Source organism: Cebus imitator, unplaced genomic scaffold, assembly GCF_001604975.1.
Source record: "Cebus imitator isolate Cc_AM_T3 unplaced genomic scaffold, Cebus_imitator-1.0 Scaffold123, whole genome shotgun sequence".
NCBI classification, from domain to species: Eukaryota; Metazoa; Chordata; class Mammalia; order Primates; family Cebidae; genus Cebus; species Cebus imitator.
Window position 1 is genome coordinate 2,223,183 of NW_016107438.1, and position 20,171 is coordinate 2,243,353.

A 20,171-nucleotide genomic window follows, 5' to 3' on the forward strand; every position below is an offset into this window, starting at 1 on the left:
GTCTCTTAAAAAAAAAAAAAAGAAAAAATATACGTAATAAAATTGACAATTTTAACCATTTAAAGCATAAAATTCAGTGGCTTTAAGTACATTCACACTATTGTACAACCATTATACTACCCATCTCATGAATTTTTTCATCATCCAAAATTGAAATTTTATACCAACTAAGAATTTATCCTTTTGCTTTGGCTTATTTTACTTAGCATAATGTTTCCAAAGTTCATCCATGTTGTAGCAGGTATCAGAATTTCATTCCTTTTTAAGGCTGAATAAATTTTTTTACATACTAGATTTTTGGTAGAGAGGTTACTCAGTAATGTAATTTCTAAGTGAAAGAGAAATGCATTTTTAAAGGTTCTTGTTGCCTTAAAATTGTCCTCCCACACAGCCATATGGAAAGTTTATTTCACTATATTCTTGCTAGTAATGAGTATTATATATTTTTTAAAAACCACAACCTTATTATTTTCATGACCTGCTTAGTTTTTGTTTTAATTTAGCCTGCTATAAAAACTGGTTTGCTTTCTCCTTGGGTGTTCATAGCTGTATGGATAGGTAGGACATTCAGTGAACATCTGCTCTGCCTGAGGAGCTATAACGGATGATCTGGGGACCAATGAGAAGGGCTGTATTGAGGTGACATTTTTACTTTGGATGATGTACAAAGTAACAAATCTTTATGTATGTAGTTAGTGGGGTGCTAGTTACACTTCCAGAAGGAAGACCCTATGAGAGCTCTTGTCAGTAGGTGTATGTGGGCTACCTCCTTGAGACTGTCATCCTGGCTGTGTGGCATTAGAGGATATCAGAACAGCAAAGGGGTCTGCAACTAATTCTCATGGCTGCTGTGAGCCTCTGTGACCAGACACAGGGGAAAGTGGTTGCTGACACTGGTACTTACATGTACCCAGACATGAGCACAAAACTGTTATGGAAACACAACCAGGGAGCAACAAGCTCAAGCTCTGAGATGCCCCTTGGTTGCTATTTTTTATGTAGACCAATTAGCCTTTTAAATGACTGCATTTAATTGTATTTCATCTGATTGTGTTGTATTTATAAAAAAAGAAAAGGCGCTTACAGGCTGAAAACAGCATCTTATCTGATTACAATGATCACATCTTCTCAGATAGTATCAAATATACTTGTTCAATAGATTTTTATTGGACATCTGTCAGCACCGTTAGACACCCTGGGTGGTACAAAGTCTTTGCCCTCAAGTATTTGATACATAAAATGCTAATTACAAATTTAGTTATAAGCAAGGTAGGACATGGAAAAATGACACAAAGAAATAAAAGTGTCTGACGAATGTTCAGCCAACAGAAACTGGGAATACTGGAGCCGAGTTGTTCTGGGACATGAATCACCCTGAGGTTCTCCTCAAAAATGTAACAAGTTTCCCTTTTTGGTGTATAAATTAATTCAAGCATCTCTGCATTCTTCCCTTTCACCAGAAATAAGTTTGAATAAGAACAAATTAGTGACAGTAGGAGAGGGAGAAGAGAAAGGACAGAAAGTTTGGATAGGTATATTGATTTAAAAGAAGGAAGAAATGAGTGAGAGGCAGAGGACCAGAAGGATGATAAAAGGGGAAAGAAAAGCAACAAAGAAAAAGAAAAATTGAAAAGAGGCTAAAGGTAAAAGGGGAGGAGGAAAGGAACTGACAGTGTCCGGAGCGGGAAGAAAAATGGAGGAACAAAAGGAGAGGGGGAGGAAGAGAGAGGGGAGGGGCGGGGGGAGGGGTAGAGAGGAAGAGGAAGGTAGGAAAAAAGATGGATCAGGAGCCTCATTTTAAAGCAATTTAGAAATAACTCTATTTTTTTCCTATACACTTTATAAACACATTTTAGAAATGGAAAGAAAATTATAACAATGTATTCACTAATTTATTATATAAATGCTCACCAAATATTTTCAGGTTGTGTTTAAGAGTGGAAATTAAGTTGTGTTGATAATAATTCTTTAAAAAAAAAAAAGGGGGTGTTTATAGGAGAGCTGGGTGAACCAAAATTCTTTTTTTTTTTTTTACATGAGCAAAGATTTCAAAAATCAATAGATTCAAAATTCTTTGTAGATTGTTAACTCATGAAAATCAGAAGTCACTTTCAGAACTGTATCTGTTTAGCCAAGTAACTATTTAAAACAAAAATGCAAAACTATTAGGCTGAGCCTCCTTTCTTTGTAAATCTGGTTTGTATATCAAGACAAATTGAACTGTTTTAAATAAATTTTTTGGTGATGAAATACTAGTGAAATAATGTCTTAACTTTTTAAACTTAAAACAAAAACAACAAAATGCTCCAACATAGCATTATCCCTTAATAACTTTTGTGGCAGCTCTTGAACAACAACAAAAAATTCTAAACAGGAACAAAGTCAATTAATCTAATCATTAGGGGTAAAATTTTAAAAAAGGCAAACGAAAATAATTTGCTGTTGAGTTAAAAAATTATTTTAGTTTTACAATGTATAGATGTGTAACTAATATTGAAACTTCATGCAGTTTGACATTGTAACTGATTCATTTTGAATTAAAATAATTTAGATACAAGATATGTTGATTTCAAATACAAAATTGTGTCATTACTATTTCAACCTTAATATTTATATATGGATTCCTTCTCTTTTGTTGCTTTTTACAATTCGGTTTATTTTGAAAAATAACATTTATTTCCTTGTCTTTTCTTGAATCATACAACTCCCCCCCAAATGAATCAGTGATCTATTTTGTATTTTGTGCTGTAGGAACCAAACAAAATTGTGCATTATCTTTTACTCAAATGACTTTGGAGTAAAAAAAATTGCAAAAGGGTAGTAAGAATGTAATGTGAAAGATGTTATTGACCATTTCTTTTCCATATGTTAATAGGGGCTGGGTGGAGTAGTTTAACTTAGTAACAAAATGAATTTGAAAACATCTCTTTTTAAAGTTAATAAATTAAATGATTCCCTCCTTCCCTAAAAGTTTCTACATTGCAAACCTGAACCAAAACAAAAAATTGAGAGGTTTTGTCAAACACACTGTGTAACCCATAGAAAAACAAACGGTTGTCCTTCAGTTCTTTTTTCCCCTTGAGCCTCTTCTGTCTCTGGAATACATACATTGCTTTCTCAGGTCTTCAACACTGAACACTTTTGAATGAATGATAATTTGAAGGAGGAAAATTTCCTTTTCTGCTTAGTTTGCTTACATTTTATGAGATACCCTAAACACATACTTATTTATTTGACAGGAGAAAAAGCTGCATGTGCTTTTAAACTGGAACTAATTTACACTTTCTCAAAGTTTATAGGCGTTTAAAAGAACCACAGTAAGACTTTAAGTTGTAGGAAGAAACAAAACATCCCAAAGTGGTAACAGTAAAAAAAAAAACAAGCAAGCAAAACCAAAAATAAATAAAATAAAAACCCACCAAACAAAAAACAAATTTCTTTAAAAAAGCAGCAATATATCAGGAAATGTGAGCTTTTCTTTTTCTATATTTTGTAGCAACCAAAATTTTATTCCAAAATTGATTGATTCATCAGAAAATTAAAAAATTGTATTTTAATGTATTTCTCTCCTAGCTGCTTTCCATTTGTTTGTTCTTTCTTTTGTAAAACATGCTGAACTTTAAAAATAGAAAAGTCAGTAAGTGTTAGATATAAAATGCAATATATATTCTGGGGATTTATCCAAAGGAGCTAATCCAAAAAAGGAAAAGTTATATTCCCCAAAATATCTATTCAGCACTGTTTACAAAAGTAAAAAATTTGATGTAACATATATCTAAATATCATGGTTAATGATTTACATATATAACTGTACTGAATTGATAGTCATGAAAACTTTAAGACAGCCTGGGGAAATACTTATGGTACAAAAACAAGTAAAAAATTAAGATATAACAATGACAAAATTTGAAACTAGTATAAATGAACAAATGCTGAAAAATAAACATTTAAAAGTTAAATTAATTTTCTGTGACAATGGTGAAATTATTGATTTTTAATTCTATTTTTATTTTTCACTCTTTAAAATTTTTTTTCTTTCCTTTTTGTTTTCCTTTTTTAACTTGGCTTATTTCTCCAAGAAAAATATTCTTTTATTTTAAATCTTTAAAAAAGTTGTTTTATTCTCTCAAACTTTTTTTTCCTCTCTGCATGTTTTTGTATGTTCACACTGGAGGAAAATGGATTAGAATCCTATCTTTAAAATGGAGTCAAATGTCAGTGTTTCTGAATTCAGATAATTAAATTCCATAATTAGACCAAACTGTTCTCCAGAAAAAATAAGGAAGAGGAGGAAGGGGAGAAGAACAAGAATCGGAAGAAGCATAACAGTATTAACATTACCATATAGAATATACAGTATATATCATATAGGATATGCATTATAAAGGATAATAATTATTAAAGAGAAAAAGAACATTTAATCCTGTAGCTGTATTTTTAACTCTTAAACAAGTTAAATGTAACTCTGCACTAAATATTTATCTGTCCCAAAGAAGCAATGTAGAAAAAAATTGAAAATAAATACAATGTTTGATAGTAGTCTTTAATATTCACAAAAACAAAGAAAAGAAATATGAAAAGTTATGGTACCTCAAGTATGCCCATTTTTATCCCTAACCTAGGAATGTCAGTCTAGACAAGAAATAACCCTTCTTTCAGGTTAATTTGAGTGCTGGGCTCATTCAGAAGGGAGAGATGAAACACCAATCAACATGATTTAGTTCCCCAACCCTAGCCTGAAATGGCCAGGTCACTGAGGCAAAACTGATTTGGGGGCTAAAAAGATCTGTATTTCACCCCTGTTGTCTCCTCTCATATTCTTGCAGCCTTTGCAGCTTCTAACTATACACACATAAGCCCTTTTTTTGGGGGGGTGGAGAGGATTCGAATTAAGTAAAACAGCTGATTTTTAAGAAAAGAACTAACCAGTTTCAATTTAGCAATCATTGGTAATTTTTAATTACATAATTTAAAATGATTTTCAAATAGCAGATTGTTCAAGTGAATTTATATTTTCTAATATTAAATACATTTAAACTGATTCAGCTAACACTTAGCTAGTGTTAGTGAGTGATTTTTACATGGAAAAAAACCTAAAGGTGAGCTGAATTCAATGATTATTTAAAAAAAAATTGTTTCCCATTGAATCTAGGATGGTAAAAAGTTGATTGCATTTTACAGGAGTTTAAGAGGTCTGGATGGAGATTTTTGTGGGGTATAACTTGCTTTTGTTTTAGGCACACAGAGATAGCATATTGGATATGTCCCCCAGGGAGAAAAATCTGAGAAGTACTTTTATTATCACCTAAAGATTCATATTAAATGAAGGAAACAGCACTTAAAGTTTCTAGGAACTGGGATGCTCTGCCTAGTTGCCTTCCTCCTTGTTCCCCAATCTAACAGAAAAGATTTAGGGAGATTGGGGCTCCTCTTTAGGAAAAGGCCAAGAAATACAACAGCCTTTTGGAGACCATCTTTTAGCCCTTTCAAAAGTCCACACACATCACCAAGAAAAGTTCCTGGGCAACAGAATCACACATTCTGACCAAGATAATTTTTTTCCCTCTGGACTCTAATTTTCATGATTCTCTTTGTTGTGCTGTTTGTTTTAGCTTGTTTTTCATTTAAAAAATGTTTATTGAGTGCCTACTATGCGGCATGCACTGTTTCCAGCTCACTGATTTGTTTTAAAATAATGCTTGTGATCAAGAGCTAACTATTAAGAGTCAGATAAGCGGGGAGGGTCAGAGGTGTGTGTGTGTGGGTGAGACACAGATGTCTCCCACCTTCTTGGGCAGAAAATATTCTTTTTCTACTCAACAACAAATAGCTTATAGTATTTTAATTCCTGTTGTTCCATGGGGGAAAAAATCTCAAAATCAAAAATCCGAAAAACACGTGGCTGGGTAGAACAAAACGCTCATTGGGGAGGGTGGGCTCTAAGGTGCTGGAGGAGATAGAGAAAGCGAGTTGTAAGCCCTCCCCCGCCCCCAAGTCCCAACCCTATGTCTTTTCAGCGCGCCGGGAAAACGGGGAGGGGGACAAAGGTGCTACATGCTGTCTTTCAACTCCCGACTTTTTGAACGGCTGCAATCATCCAGCAGCAGAGCGTTGAGCAGAAGTAGGAGTCAGCTCAGACTCTGCAAACGAAAAATAATAACAATAAAAAAATTTCAAGGCATTCATATCGGTGTAGTCAACACGTGTTGCGGAGTCGGCCCGGGCCGCAGGCGACTGAGACAATGGGGTCGGGGACTGGGGAAGGGGAGTGACCCCCTTCCTCACCTGCCCTCCCAGCACGCGTACCCCCGACAGAATTATCCTCCCTCCTGCAGAGTCTGGAGTAATAACCCAGTTTCCGCCCTGTTCAGGGGGACTCCAGAATTTCTGGGGGTCGACCCTCGCTTTTCCCCGTTCCCTAAGCGAGGGGGTTCCATAGTCTCCCGGCCGCGCTCTCCGCCACCCCTGGCGCCATCCCAGCCCCCGCCGCTAGAAACTCGTTGGCCTCGCTCGCCGCTCAGCCGTGGAGTCAGGGCTTGCGCGTGGACCGCGCGTCCAGCTCTCAGCCGCGTATCCGGGACTCCGAAACGCGCGGCTAGCCGCCCCCTCCCCCACCGCCCAGACGGGGTGCGACCGCCCACGTGTCGCCCCTAGCCCAGTCCGGTCCTTCCCTCGGGCTCCCAGAGCCAGAGGATCCGGAATGAGTTGGTTAAAGCCGAGGGAAGGGACCCGGGCGGATCCGCTTCCCCCTCCCCAGGAACGGAGGAAGGGGGGAGGGGCTGCCGCCCCCTCCCCTAAGCTCCCGCCCCTCGCTTCCCCGTGCGCGGAGCGGAAATTACCCCCTCCCCCCGCGGGTCTGACCTGGGGACGTGGGCGGGGCTTCGCGCTTAGCCCCCCGCCCTCCGTCCCTCTCCCGCCTTCCCGCCGGGAACGGAGTCCTGCACCCCAAACAAAGTTAGGAGACCCGAACCTAGGGCCTAGAGAGCTGCCGGCGGTGTCTGGGTGGTGCGAGCTCTGGAAACTCCACCTGTCTGTCCCCGACTCAGGGAGGGAAAAGGGGACAATTCAAATCTCCACCCGGTCACTCCCTCCCTAAGACCTCCCCCTTCGGTTCGCTCGGGTTAGCTCTAGCTACCACCCCTCTTCCTTCTTTCCCACCGTCCTCCTCTCCTGGGGTCATCTCCGGCCAGTTCCGCGCGTTCCCCCTAGGACCCCGAAACGTTATCATTTAACAGCCGGACCCCGGGTGCGAACCATCCTTTCTCCCGTGGGGATCTCGAAATATGATTTCCTGCGGCTTCCTCGTTCTCAACTGGGATCCCCAGTGTTCCCAGCTACTCGGTCCCGCGCTTGTAGGGTCCCCCGGTCCTGCATCCCCGGAGGCGGGGGAGTTCCAGGGGGCTGGGGTGGGGAAAGCGAAGACCCCCCCCCCATTTAAACATCTAGGGAAAAGGTGCCTTTCTTTTTAAATCACCAGCTCGTGCGACCCTCTCCTGAAGACCCCAGAGTCTTCGGCTTCTCTTTGTCTATCTCGGCCGTCCCTTGCTTGTCAGTCGCTAGCAGTTAACGGGGGTGGGGTGAGCAACCCCGCCCGGCAAAACGAATAAAAAATAACCGTACGTTTTACCCTTTAAGACTTGGGAGATCTGGGCTGGACCATCCTCCCCCAGTTCGGGCTGGGGTAGGGGGATGGGTGGGGGCGGGGCGCATCCCTAGAGGCCAGGTTCTTGCAAAGGGGGAAGGGGCGAGTAGAGCCTCGGGGACTGTGCCCCACGGTCCTAGTTTACCCCGGGGGTGAGTTGAGTTACCCACCCTCAGGCGGGAGATTATTGGGTTTGGCCGGAGGGCCGAGGGGCCCTGTGGCGTCGGGGGTCTTCCCCTACAGAGTGGGTGGGGGCTGTCACCACGTGGCTTCTTCTTTTTTTTTTTTTTTTTTTTCCGCTCCATTTTTTTTTCAAGTCGATTTTATTTAGAGGCGGCGCCAGGGCGGCCGCGGAGAAACGTGACACACCAGCCCTCTCGGAGGGGTTTCGGACCGAAGGGAAGGAGCCGCGCCGCGTCGTCCGTCTCCCTGCGCGCCGTGGGCACTTCTCCTGGGCTCTCCCCGAACTCTCTCGCGACCTCTGCGCGCCCTCAGGCCGCCTTCCCCGCCCTGGGCTCCGGACAACTTCTGGGGTGGGGTGCAAAGAAAGTTTGCGGCTCCTGCCGCCGGCCTCCCCGCTTCTCGGCCTAGGAGGCTCGCCGCCCGCGCCCGCTCGTTCGGCCTTGCCCGGGACCGCGTCCTGCCCCGAGACCGCCACCATGAACAAGCTTTACATTGGCAACCTCAACGAGAGCGTGACCCCCGCGGACTTGGAGAAAGTGTTTGCGGAGCACAAGATCTCCTACAGCGGCCAGTTCTTGGTCAAATCCGGCTACGCCTTCGTGGACTGCCCGGACGAGCACTGGGCGATGAAGGCCATCGAAACTTTCTCCGGTAAGAGCACAGCCATCTCCCGGAAAAGCCACAACGGGAGCCCCGAACAACGGAGACCCGCACCTTCCGGTTCCTCTCCCGCCAACTCCTCTCTTCCCGGGCCTGCGGGGCTTGGCCTCCGTACCCACCCTCGACCTACCCGCTTCGATGCCCCCTCCCTCGCTCTGCACCACCCCCACCCCCGCGCAGAAATATTCGGGATTTCTTCCTAGCCTGAGATAAGAAGCTCTGGCTTCCCCCATCCCTTCTCCCCACCGACGGGGCGGGAGCCCCCAATGGCAGTAGTGGGGGGTGGGTTTAGGGACAGGGAGATGACCCCCGGCTAGGCGTTATTTCCACGTCCAGCCCCTCCTTATCCGCCAGTGGACGGTCCCCCAGCTGGAAAACCCCGGCTCCCCTTCCTCAGTCTTAGGCCTTTCCAGGCGTGGAAGGGGTCCCCGCACCGCGGGCAATCTAGCCGCTTCGCATGGGCAATGCAGCCCTCCAGGAGGACTTGCAAGGGAGGGGTCCCGCCTCCCGCCCAGGGCCTGGGGCTTGAGCCATTTTGATTTGAAAGTGGGGCGTGAGCTGGGTGGCGCGGCGGCGGCGGCGCCGGGTCGCCATGCTGCTTCCCGAGACGCCCAGGCTGGGCCGAGAGCCGCGCGCGGCGGCCGCGAGGGACCCTCCCCGCCGGGCCCGGCTCTGCTCCCCCAGGTCCACCCTTTCCCAAACCAGCCCCGACAGGTGACCGCTCCGCGGTCCGAAGCCTTTCTTTCTGGCCAACAGAGAAAAATAAAGTTTAGTTCTGCATAACGCCTCCGTCCCCCGCCCCACTTTCTGTGGAATGGGGAGCCCTTTCTCTCCCCGCTTCTTCTCCCCACATCTGGGAGCTCTATAGGCAGCGCACCCACACAAATAGACTTGCACCTTTACCAAATCGGGCTTCCAGAGCGACCCACTACAAGCCTCAGTGATTACATAAAACAAAAATTTAAAAATGAATAATAACGAATTTATAGATTCCACCATTCGTAGAACAGCCTTTTTCCCATCCTGCTATGGAAGCCACTGCCTGGATTCCTAGGAAGATCTCGAAATCCCAGTAACTCCTGAATTACCCTGGTGTCTTTCCCCTTCCTCTTCCCACCCCCAGCCCCTGTTCACACTCTTATAGTAATTTTTTTTTTTTTTTAATTTTTAGGGAAAGTAGAATTACAAGGAAAACGCCTAGAGATTGAACACTCGGTGCCCAAAAAACAAAGGTAGGAAAGAGCTCTTTTCTCGGGGTGGGGGGCGTGGGGGTGTGCTGAGAAGCTGTGTTGAGGGGGTCCATAGCGTCTCCAGTGGAAGAAACCCATTACTGGTCTTCCCACCCCCAACTCCGGATGTTGGGGGCAGGGAGGGAAGATTGGCCAAGATCTTGTAATGGGTGGTTTACAGCTTGTAAAAAAAAAAATAAGTTGGAGCTGGGGTGGGCTAAAAGATGTTAGTTGTAGAATTAAAGGGGAAAGAAAATCAATAGGGAGGAACCTTGTGGAGTTTAAGCGGTGGGGCCGTTTTTTTGTGGGGAACCTTAAAATCTTTGAAGAGTTCAGACTCATGGCGATTTCTGCAACTTCGTAGCAGGCCTCATTTTCTGTTTTTCTCACTCTTTCCACACCGTAATTCTAAAGTAGATTGCCCTTCTACTCCCTAATCGGAGTGGAATGAGTTTTCCGTCCCCCCAAAAATTCCCTTTTGCTTATACTTTATATTTCTGCAACAAGCAAAGACTTTATTTCCCATGGACCCTCCCCTCCCCCATCCCCAATCCCTCACATCTCACATCATCCTCCTCCTCGACTGGATTTTCCAAAGAATATGCCTTGGCTGTACTATCCTTTTCGAGCCCCCCTACCCCCACTCCTTCAGCCCATTGTTACAAGGGGACCATCTGGGGTGAGAGCTTTGTGTTGAGGCTGTGAGCTGGGGCTCTTTGGAGGGCCTAGAACTCCGTGGATGAATGGGGGTGTGTGTGTGTGTGTGTGTGTGTGTGTGTGAACTCCGTGGATGAATGGGGGTGTGTGTGTGTGTTCTAATACCCTATACCCTCTGTGTGTGTGTTCCAATACCCTGTACCCTCCGTGTGTGTGTGTATATGTGTGTGTGTGTGTATTCCAATACCCTATACCCTCTGTGTGTGTGTCTGTTCCAATACCCTATACCCTCTATCCTCTCTCTCCGGCAAAATGGGGTTACCTCCATCATGTTTACTGAGAATTCATGGTAGATTTCAAATCTTCCATTGAACTTTGAAATCTTTCCTTGAACTCTGGCTGGGAAGTATACGGGCAGTCTTTATACTTTCTCAAATCAGACTTTAAACATGTTGACAGTGTAGAGTTTGCTTTCATGTCCCTAGTTGGAAAGCAGCCCCCAGTAAGTCTTTGATCCTCCTCACCCCCCCCATTTCAGCTGAAAACTTGGTGCATTTCAGAATAGTCTCTCTGGCCTTTTCTGGGTGGGTAGGTGGGGGGTGGTGACTGCTTTTTTTTGGGGGGCTGTTGAGAGGGTCTAGAAAGTTCATGTGAAATGATCTATTTAGTGGCTTAGCTTGGTATTTAAGTAACTTGGAACTATTGTGTCTGTAGATCAATATGGCTTGTTACTACGTTGATAGAGCTTGCGATTTAACTTCAGATGTTTGAAATACCGTGTTATTGGAAAGGCAATTAGAGTTAGGAATAAAGTGGCAATAAAATGGGAAGGAAGAAAATAAGTCTTGTTATTTTAAAACATTTTTTGGAACATACACTGACACTAGCAGGTTTATTGAGAAGGATATGAATATTTGAACTGAAAGCTGAGTGTTGGTGAAAAATATCCAGAATAAGTAGAATTATAAAATATATGGATTTTTTCTTTTGCTCTTGAGGATGGATTAAATTTTAGGGAATAAAATGAAAAACAAGAAAAATAGCAAAATGTGATGAAATGGCACTCAAAACATTTATATTTTAATTTTCATGGTGCCCTGTATTTATGGATCTTTTCCCCCAAGCCATCTGCTTGCTTTTAAGCCATTTCTAGGCTCCTTCTTGTTCCCTCCAAAATGCATTACTGAGGGCTCTTTTTTGAGTTGGAAGGGAGAGGGGGTTTGTGAGAAGACTGGGTTAAAAAAAAAAAAAAATCTGTCCACACCCATATTAAATTAGATGTTTTGTGTGTTCTCCCCCTTCCTGAAATAATTTTTTTAGCCTAAACATTGAGTCACTTGTGTTTTCTTTGCTTTTTTTTGGGGTGGTGGTGAGAAGGCATTTCATTTTTCTAGAATGAATCAATTTTTGAAGTCTCAGGATTTAAAAAAGAAAGTTTGTTTTCATTAAGTCAGTTCGCTCTATCATTTTGTGTCTTTGAGGAAGTATGTTGTGGTATGTGTCTTTACTCTGTGTCTGAAAAGTATTTCGTCAGTTAGGTTTGTTACTGACTTTTTCAATCATTTCATGGATGTATAGAACAGGAACAAGTTAATTATGAGTAACACATTCTGAGTAAAATGAACAACTACACAAATGATATTTTGTGTATATATACTCTTGTATTTTTCTTATGAACTTTTCTTGAGGCATTCAGTTGCAAATGAATTATGATTTCAGTTTCTAAGATAATTTATAAAACCCAACAACTAAAATTTTTTAAGGGGGGGAAATCAAACAAAAGATATGCTATAGCAGTACCTCTTAATGTATTTTGTTCTCACTTTGAGTCTATTTGCTAAATATAATTTGTACCTTTTTAAGGACACAAGAGACTGAACACTGTGCATTTGAACTGAAAACAACAATTAGCTTGAATTTTTTAAATGAGGTGGTATTAAATTTCTCAGAGATCACCTTCTCAAACCCCCTTTTAGTGTTGGAATTTGGTTAACAATTTGTGCTTTTTTGTTGAGAATTTGTATATGTTCACTGCCAGATACCGGGACAAAAGGAAAACCAAATGCATTAAAAACAGTTGTGGAAAGGGCTTGTGTATGTTTTATTCTGAGAGACTTAGGAGTAGTTGAGGTAAAGGGGTATCATTTTAGTGTGCCTTGATTACTTTTGAGACATAATTTGCTTTTTAAGGGAATTAAACCTTTGTTACACTTGCCACTTTGGTGTGCCTTTTTCTAGAAGAATGTGACCTAAAGATAGCATATTCACCGTCAACTGGTGTCCTCAAAATAAAAGGTGTTACTGTTGAATAAGAAAACAATGAAAGAGAGGCACTGAATTCTTTTTTTAAGGTGAAATGTGTTCACATTAAAGAATTCTAAGTTTGAAGATTTCTTTAGGCAGATTAATGGTCCTTTCCTCTAGGTTGACTTAAAATGAGGTGGGCTAACTTTCCCTTAAATTTCCACCTATTAAACAACAATTAGTTTTATAAGCCATTCATATAAAAATGAGAACTCTGAAAAGAAAGTGTTGCAATTTGATTCTTAGTTTTACAGTTTAATTTTTTGAAGTTAGCAGCTTTAAAAATCTGTGAAGGCTGTCTTATAAAATGGCAAAATATTTTAAATTTATTTTAACAAAATGATTTGTTGAGGGACTGAAGAAATCATTGGATCACTACATGTTTTCCAAACAACCTAAAAATTGCTTTCAGAAATGGATTTGCACTTACGGAAAGAAAACAACAAACCACCTTGTACTTTGGGGCTGAAAATGAATTAAGAGGGGTTAAAAAACAAAGGAATGAAAACTACTAGAGTGGGAGGGTTTTCAGGCACTTTTTACTTTAATGGTTGTAATTATGGATTAGTATCCAAATAAAAAAGAAAGTTTTTAACTCATACAAGGCAAAAGATACATGTGACTACTATTTAAGAAAGCTTGAAGTAGAAACAATTGATTACCCCTTTAAAAAGATTTTCTTATTAGGTTAGAATTTTTTGTTTTTCGCTTTACATAAGTGAAAAAAATGGTTGAATCTGAAGTTTTTGTGCACTGTTTGGAGGAAAGGTGGAAACTGGGGTATGTTCTTTACCTATTTTAATTTCCACCTAACTTTACAAATTCATAAATTATGTTTCCTTCACTGCTGGTAGAAATCCTTAGCTATTCTCATTTGGGTGGTCAGTATTTCAAGATGAGACTTTCCTAAGGACAGTGTTAGCTGACTGTCCCTTGGAAGAACTGCAGGTTTCCAGAACCCCTTATTTTCTGACCCAAATTAAAAAGATGAAATTTTACCCTAATGGCTTCTCAGATGGAGAACTTTTTAGTAAAGAAGGGGAAGAATTGCAGTTCCCATTACTAATTTATTCAAAGTATTGTTAACTGTTCAAAAGGTAAAGTTTTAATGGCACAGCTTTTGGTGGAAAAAAAAATTCATAATTATGTTTCAGAGATGAAATACATGACATTAGCAGTTGGAAGAATCTTGATTCAAAGTTCTGAGCTTGTAATCTTTTAAAATTACCTTAATATGTATCATTTTAATCTATGTGTGTGGGTACTTTTAAGGCTTACTTTTTAAGAGTGTATTTATACTATAATGTATAGCAGCCAGTTGACAAAGATACTATTGAGATACTCTAGTGAGCATACAATTTTAAAACATTTTAAAATTCAGGTCTGATTTAGTTGAGTGAGAAGTGGGGAACAGCAAGTGCTTGCTGTTTGTTGAAGTTTAAAGGTTTTGTGAAGAGTTATTTATTGGTTAGATCTGTTGATTTTTGTGTGTGGCGTGGTGGTGGTGGTAGTGGTGGTGGTTGGTGGTGGTGGTGTTGATGGGGTTATTAGAATTAATGTATGAACCAAAGGCATTTGAAGAACGGACATTTTCCCAGCTGTTATAATTTAAATTAAGTCGTGTTCGTTCCCCATCCTCTTTTAAGAGTCTTGAAATGTGGCTAATGTCTTCCAGAACTTGCAGCTTAGAATTTGGGATGGGAGTGTTTGGGAGAGAAAAGGGGAGGAAAAAAGCAGCAGGGGAGACTGGAGAATCAGACCAGTTAGTCCCGGCTTGGAAATTCCAGACGGGGAGGGGGAAGAGAAAGAGGGAGGGAGGGGAGATACGGGGTTGGGTGGATTTCCCGCTTCCCTTTTAAAGGGGAGCGACTGGAGGCTCACGGCTACCCCCGGGAGAGGGGTCGGAGACGGGTGGTAGACTTAGCGCAGGGCAGAGCTGTATTTGCTTTTGGAGTTGCCTGCCTTCCCTTCCCCTTTTAAAAAAAAAAAAAAAAAAAAGAGAGAAAGTCTCAGCGGCACTGGAGGCTCTTCCTGGAGCGCTGGTCCCGGCCCGCCGGCTCTAACCTTCCCCGTCCGCCCCCGCGCCAGTCCCAGTCCCAGCCCCAGCCCCGGCAATCTCAGCTCGGCTCGCTCTGAGGTGGGGCTGCCCGCCTGCCTTCTCTTAACAAGCCCCTGACCGAGAACATCCGCTGGCCTGGGTCTCCGAGGAGGACTTCCCCTCCAGATCCCTGAGACCCCGGGAGATCCCAGGCTGTTTGTGGCACGCCTTAGTCCTGGGAACCCGTAGATTGCAAACCTCGCAGCATGTACCCCACGAGAAGCCCCCCCCCCCACAGGCTTGTGGCCTGTAGACCCTTTCTAGCACCTGGGCTGCCTCGAGCTCTCCATTCTAAGGCACAAAAAACCAGTGGGTAAATGTGAAGTAAAAAGGGGCAAGGAGAGAGGAGTGGGTAAAAGGAAAATAGGATGAGAGAGTTGGGGAGAGAATAGAGGTGCAAGCAGCTGTTGCTCTCCCCCAGTAGCTGGGGTCTTGGGTTGTGAGTAGAACCTTAAAGAGTTAAGTGTCAATTTAAGTAACCAGCAATCTTTACAAAATGAGCAGTTTGTGTCTGTCCACAGGTTCTGAAGGCTGACCAAAACAATAACAGAGGCAGTAATAGTAGTCAGAGATTCTATCCATGGGTTTATCTTGTAAAAGAGAGACAACAGGCCTTCCGGTTGGCCACTGGCAAGGCTCTGAGGATCTTTTTCAGGGTCTCAGCCAGTGTCTGATTCCATTTTAGTATAAAAGTTTTGCACCCCATCCATTTCCACCTTTCCTCTTCTCCCCTATACCTTTTTAAATGCCTGTCAAAACAAACTGGAAGGAAAAGTCTCCCAAACCTGTACTCAAGAAAGTGTATGCTCATTTGGTTATTGATAGTTTGATTTGGTTAAAAACGATCCTGTAAGATAACACCTGATACACACCATTGCAAGGAGGTAATGCCAACAGAAAGCTGTTTAGTCCTCAGGTAGTGACTTCATTCTACTAAGAGGACTTGGATGGCTCTTCAGATTTTGATCAGAGGGGACTGTGTCCTTAATAGTGGATAGAAGGGGGTGGTCATCCTATTATCAAAGTTTATTGCAGAGCCAGCTTTGTAAGCCCTGCTTCCTACCTTGCAGCACTGTAGGTTTGCAATAATACAACAGGCTGGAGCAAACTTTTGCCCTAAACACAATTGACTGACATAATATATGTGTTGATTACAGGTAAATCACAGAAAAGTAGATCTGGACCTTATACTTTTAATACAGTTGGAAAAAACCTGATTGCAACACCCTGAAATGTAACTGTGGCAGAACAAACACGATCAGAAATGCAGTTCTTTTGCAGAAGTCCAGGCTCCCAGGAGCATGGCTGGTCATAAGCAAACTGCTTTTGAATGAAATACAGAGCAAACAGCTAGATGACTAAAAGAAGTTTTGAGTGGATTGTGCAGATATTTTCGATACCCCTTAGGACACATCTGGTTATTAGACAAGTGGCATTTTGGTGGCTGGAAGGCACATAAAGGATGTGTCTGAGATGGGTTGGCTGGTAAATTTTGCTTATAGTTTGGAGGAGGGCTGTGGACAAAAATCCCATAATAGAGGAGGCAGGAGAAGAGGGGAAGCTCTCCATTTTCTCTTTCCCTTTCTACCACGTCTGGTTAGTGGATTCTAGTTAATCCTTTCTACATTTCCTTAGGAAAAGAGGGTTAAGGGATCCTACCCACGCCCCCCCCCCCCACACACACACAAAGAGGGTTAAGGATAACTTCAAATTTTTTATTTCATTTTGAATTAATTTCAGTTAAAAACTCAATTACTCATTCAGGCCAGGCACGGTGGCTCACACCTGCAATTGTAGCACTTCTGGAGGCCAAGGCAGGCAGGTTGCATGAGGTCAGGAGTTCAAGATTAGCCTGGCCAACATGGTGAAACCCCATCTCTACTAAAAATTAGCCGGGCATGGTGGTGCAAGCCTGTTGGCTACTCAGGAGGCTGAGGCAGGAGAATTGCTTGAACCTGGGAGTTGGAGGTTACAGTGAGCTGAGATCACACCACTGCACTCCAGAGTGAGACTGTGTTTCAAACAAAAACAAAAACCAACTCAATCACTAATTCAGATGTTTTGGCCACTTGAATTGGAAAACAATAATTCTGAGTGAAATTTGATTGGATAGTTTAGTTTACTTGATTGGATATAGTTAGAATCTTTAAGTGGAGACATCAGATAATTCAGAAATATATGTGTAGTGGTTGTTTGTGTGGTCCGAGCTCTTTGGCAAAGAGGAATGAGGAGGAAAGGAATAATTCCAAATTCTTAAGGCTTCAGGAAGGAAGAAGTGCTGTTAGAGTCTTAATGACCTATTCTAGGTCCCCCACTCATCCTTTACGGGGGTTTGGAGGAAAGATCTTCCCAGGAGAATTCAGTGTTTAAAATCTTGAGCTCAATTTCTGTAACTGTAAAGAAGTGATCCTAATAGTAGTACACAATAGCTCTTATTGTTACTATTTTGTTGTAGATATTGACTTCTCTCCCTCCTGCCCTAGCCACTGTTTATCCTCCTTTGAAGCTTTACAGTTCCATGCTACCCTGCCCCATAAAGCTGTGGTTAGCTCTGTATTAGAACTGATCAAGTGTACAGATGCCCAAAAATGTGTCCACGAGAGGTTGTCTTTGAACTGTGTGTCAGCTTGGGGTATATATCTAAGGCACTAGAAACAGTGATGGATAAACAGTGATGGATCTGTGTGTAGGGTGCTTTGGTAACTCCACCTATATGTTGAAAGGAAAAGCCACCTCTTAGTGGAGAGAGATGAAGCTCACCAGGGCAACCCCACAGAGTCCCTAGATTATGGATTCCCCCAGTATATTCTCCGAGACAGAAGGCTTGGAGAGATGAGGCAAGCATGGCGGATAATGCTGCTAATTGTTCATTAGGGGAAATGGGCCATTTATGCCCTGAACTTGGTCCAGGTTCCTAGCTGAAATTTCACACTTCAGTGCTACTGTCAAAGGTACACGTAGAGTAGGGACATTAGTGAGAGGGGAATTACCCTAACTCCACATATAAGGTAGGTGCTATAAGAATTCAGGACGAAGGGGACTGTATGGATCCTCTTGGGGGTCTGAGGAAGGAGGAAATGAGAGCAGCCTCCCCTATCTGCTGGAATGGCTTCATGTCCTGCTCTTGGTAAGCTCACAAAGTAGGCATTCAGAAACTGGGAATCCCTAGATGCCCAGGGGGTGACTGCATACATTGCTCCCTACTTCTGCCCCTGTAATGTACTCACATTCTCTCCCTGGTTCCTTGGTCTGGAACCAGTCCCCAAAGATGCACTCAGAACCCACCTTTATTCCCATTTCTTCATTTCAGCCCTCTGCTCAAAGGCTGTGTGCCATAATTCAGGCACATGGATGGGTGCATACACATAGATACACACGTCTACAGCCCCAGCCCTGGGAATAAGAATTGAAACTTCTTACTGGGATGGGGAGGAAAAGGGCTTCCCATCCGGATGTGGTTTTCAGTCTTTTAACAGGCTTGTGACTTTAATCAGTTACTATAAAGGATTTTACAATTAGTTTATGCAGAATGATGTGTGTTGCCTCTTTTCTGGAGTGGCATTTGGGATCGCTTGGGGCTCGTCAACTTTCCATTAGGGACTCTGAGGAGGAGAAAATGAGGGGAGACAGGAACTGAAATGGGAGCTGTTGGGTGGAGGAAACTTGTTGAGGATGTCTATTCAAAGTTCGAAATATTTATTTTACTTCCTCCTTAAGGTCTCTAAGTTACTTGGGAGGAGAACTCCAACTGTAATAGAGACCAGTTGCTTTGGCAGGATTTGGAGATGAAGTTCTAAATTAAAGGGCAGGCCGGGTACAGTAAAGTGACTCACGCCTGTAATCCCAGCACTTTGGGAGGTCGAGGCTGATGGATCACCTGAGGTCAGGAGTTCGAGACCAGCCTGACCAACATGGTGAAAACCCGTGTCCACTAAAAATACAAAAATTAGCTGGGCGTGGTGGCTGGCGCCTATAATCCCAGCTACCCTGGAGGCTGAGGCAGTAAAATCCCTTGAATCCAGGAGGTGGAGGTAGCAGTGAGCAGAGATGGCGCCAGTGCACTCCAGCCTGGGTGCATCTCCGGGGAAAAAAAAAAAAGTAAAAAAAGTAAATTAAAGGGCAAAGATAATTCTTTACAGAGAGACTTGGCTGTTCGTGGCTGCAGCCAGTGTATTCCAAACAAGGACTAGAAGTACTAGGATGTTGGCTGAGGAATCAGCTAGATTCAGAAGAATGCACTCTGGTTAAGAGTCTTCCTGCAACTTATTTAAACTTATTTAAAATCTAGCAGACTGAGATCATGTATAGGATTTTCTTCCTCTCTATATTATTACCATTTGGGTAAGATAACGCTGCTACTGCTGTTGGCTTTCTGGAATAGAGTGGAGCGATTCCTGTCCTGAGTGAGCTCTGGGTGTAGGCAGGAGGTGGAACAGAATGATCTTCGCAAACCTAGTATTTCTGTGAGATAATCTTTGTTCCACTCTGCTCTTGCCCCTCTTGCTGGCCACCTTGAATGAATAGTTTCTTTTAAACTTCTAACTAGATGAGGAACGATGTCTGTCAGAACCCCATGGTTAGCAACCTGTAGCCTGGAGTGTGTGAGGGGTCCTTAACACTCAGTCACTAGCTGTTTGCAAAATAACTTAAAAATAGATATTTACAATGAAAAGCCATGGGAAAAAAACATTTAACAAGATGCTACAGGCTTCTCTGATAGCTTGCATATTGCTGCAAAGATTGGTACCTCTAATGTATTCATCTATTCATGCATGCATTCATCCAGTTACTTTTATCTATTAGGCGTCTGCTATTGGGTGTTATGCCATTTGCTAGGTATTAGAAATACAGAAAAGACCTTGATCTTTCAGTGCAGACTGAAGGAAATATATACATATATTTTTTTGTTTTGTTTTGTTTTTGAGATCGAGTTTTGCTTTGTCACCCAGGTTGGAGTGCAGTGGTGCAATCTTAGCTCACTGCAACCTCCGCAATGTGCCTGTAATCCCAGCTCCCCAGAGGCTGAGGCAGGAGAATCGCTTGAACCTGAGAGGCAGAGGTTGCAGTGAGCTGAGATCTTGCCATTGCACTCCAGCCTGGGTGATAAGAGCGAAACTCTATCTTAAAAACAACAACAACAAAAAATCATTTTTAATTGTAAAATGCACAAAAAGGTAAGGCCGGGCACGGTGGCTCAAGCCTGTAATCCCAGCACTTTGGGAGGCCGAGGCGGGTGGATCACGAGGTCAAGAGATCGAGACCATCCTGGTCAGCATGGTGAAACCCCGTCTCTACTAAAAAAAAATACAAAACATTAGCTGGGCATGGTGGCGCGTGCCTGTAATCCCAGCTACTCAGGAGGCTGAGGCAGGAGAATTGCCTGAACCCAGGAGGCGGA

The 20,171-nt window shown here is 42.8% G+C and overlaps 1 protein-coding gene across 2 annotated transcripts in view; it reads left to right on the plus strand.

Moving 5' to 3' along the window:
* The first annotated feature begins 7,934 nt into the window (after positions 1-7,934).
* IGF2BP1 (insulin like growth factor 2 mRNA binding protein 1) overlaps positions 7,935-20,171 on the plus strand; it is a 54,340-nt gene continuing 42,103 nt past the window's right edge. For both annotated transcript variants that reach the window (XM_017540064.2, XM_017540065.2), the window contains exons 1-2: positions 7,935-8,476; positions 9,657-9,717. In XM_017540064.2, the coding sequence (XP_017395553.1) occupies positions 8,302-8,476; positions 9,657-9,717 (236 nt within the window). In that variant the 5' untranslated portion in view covers positions 7,935-8,301. The remainder of the gene's footprint in view (positions 8,477-9,656; positions 9,718-20,171) is intronic.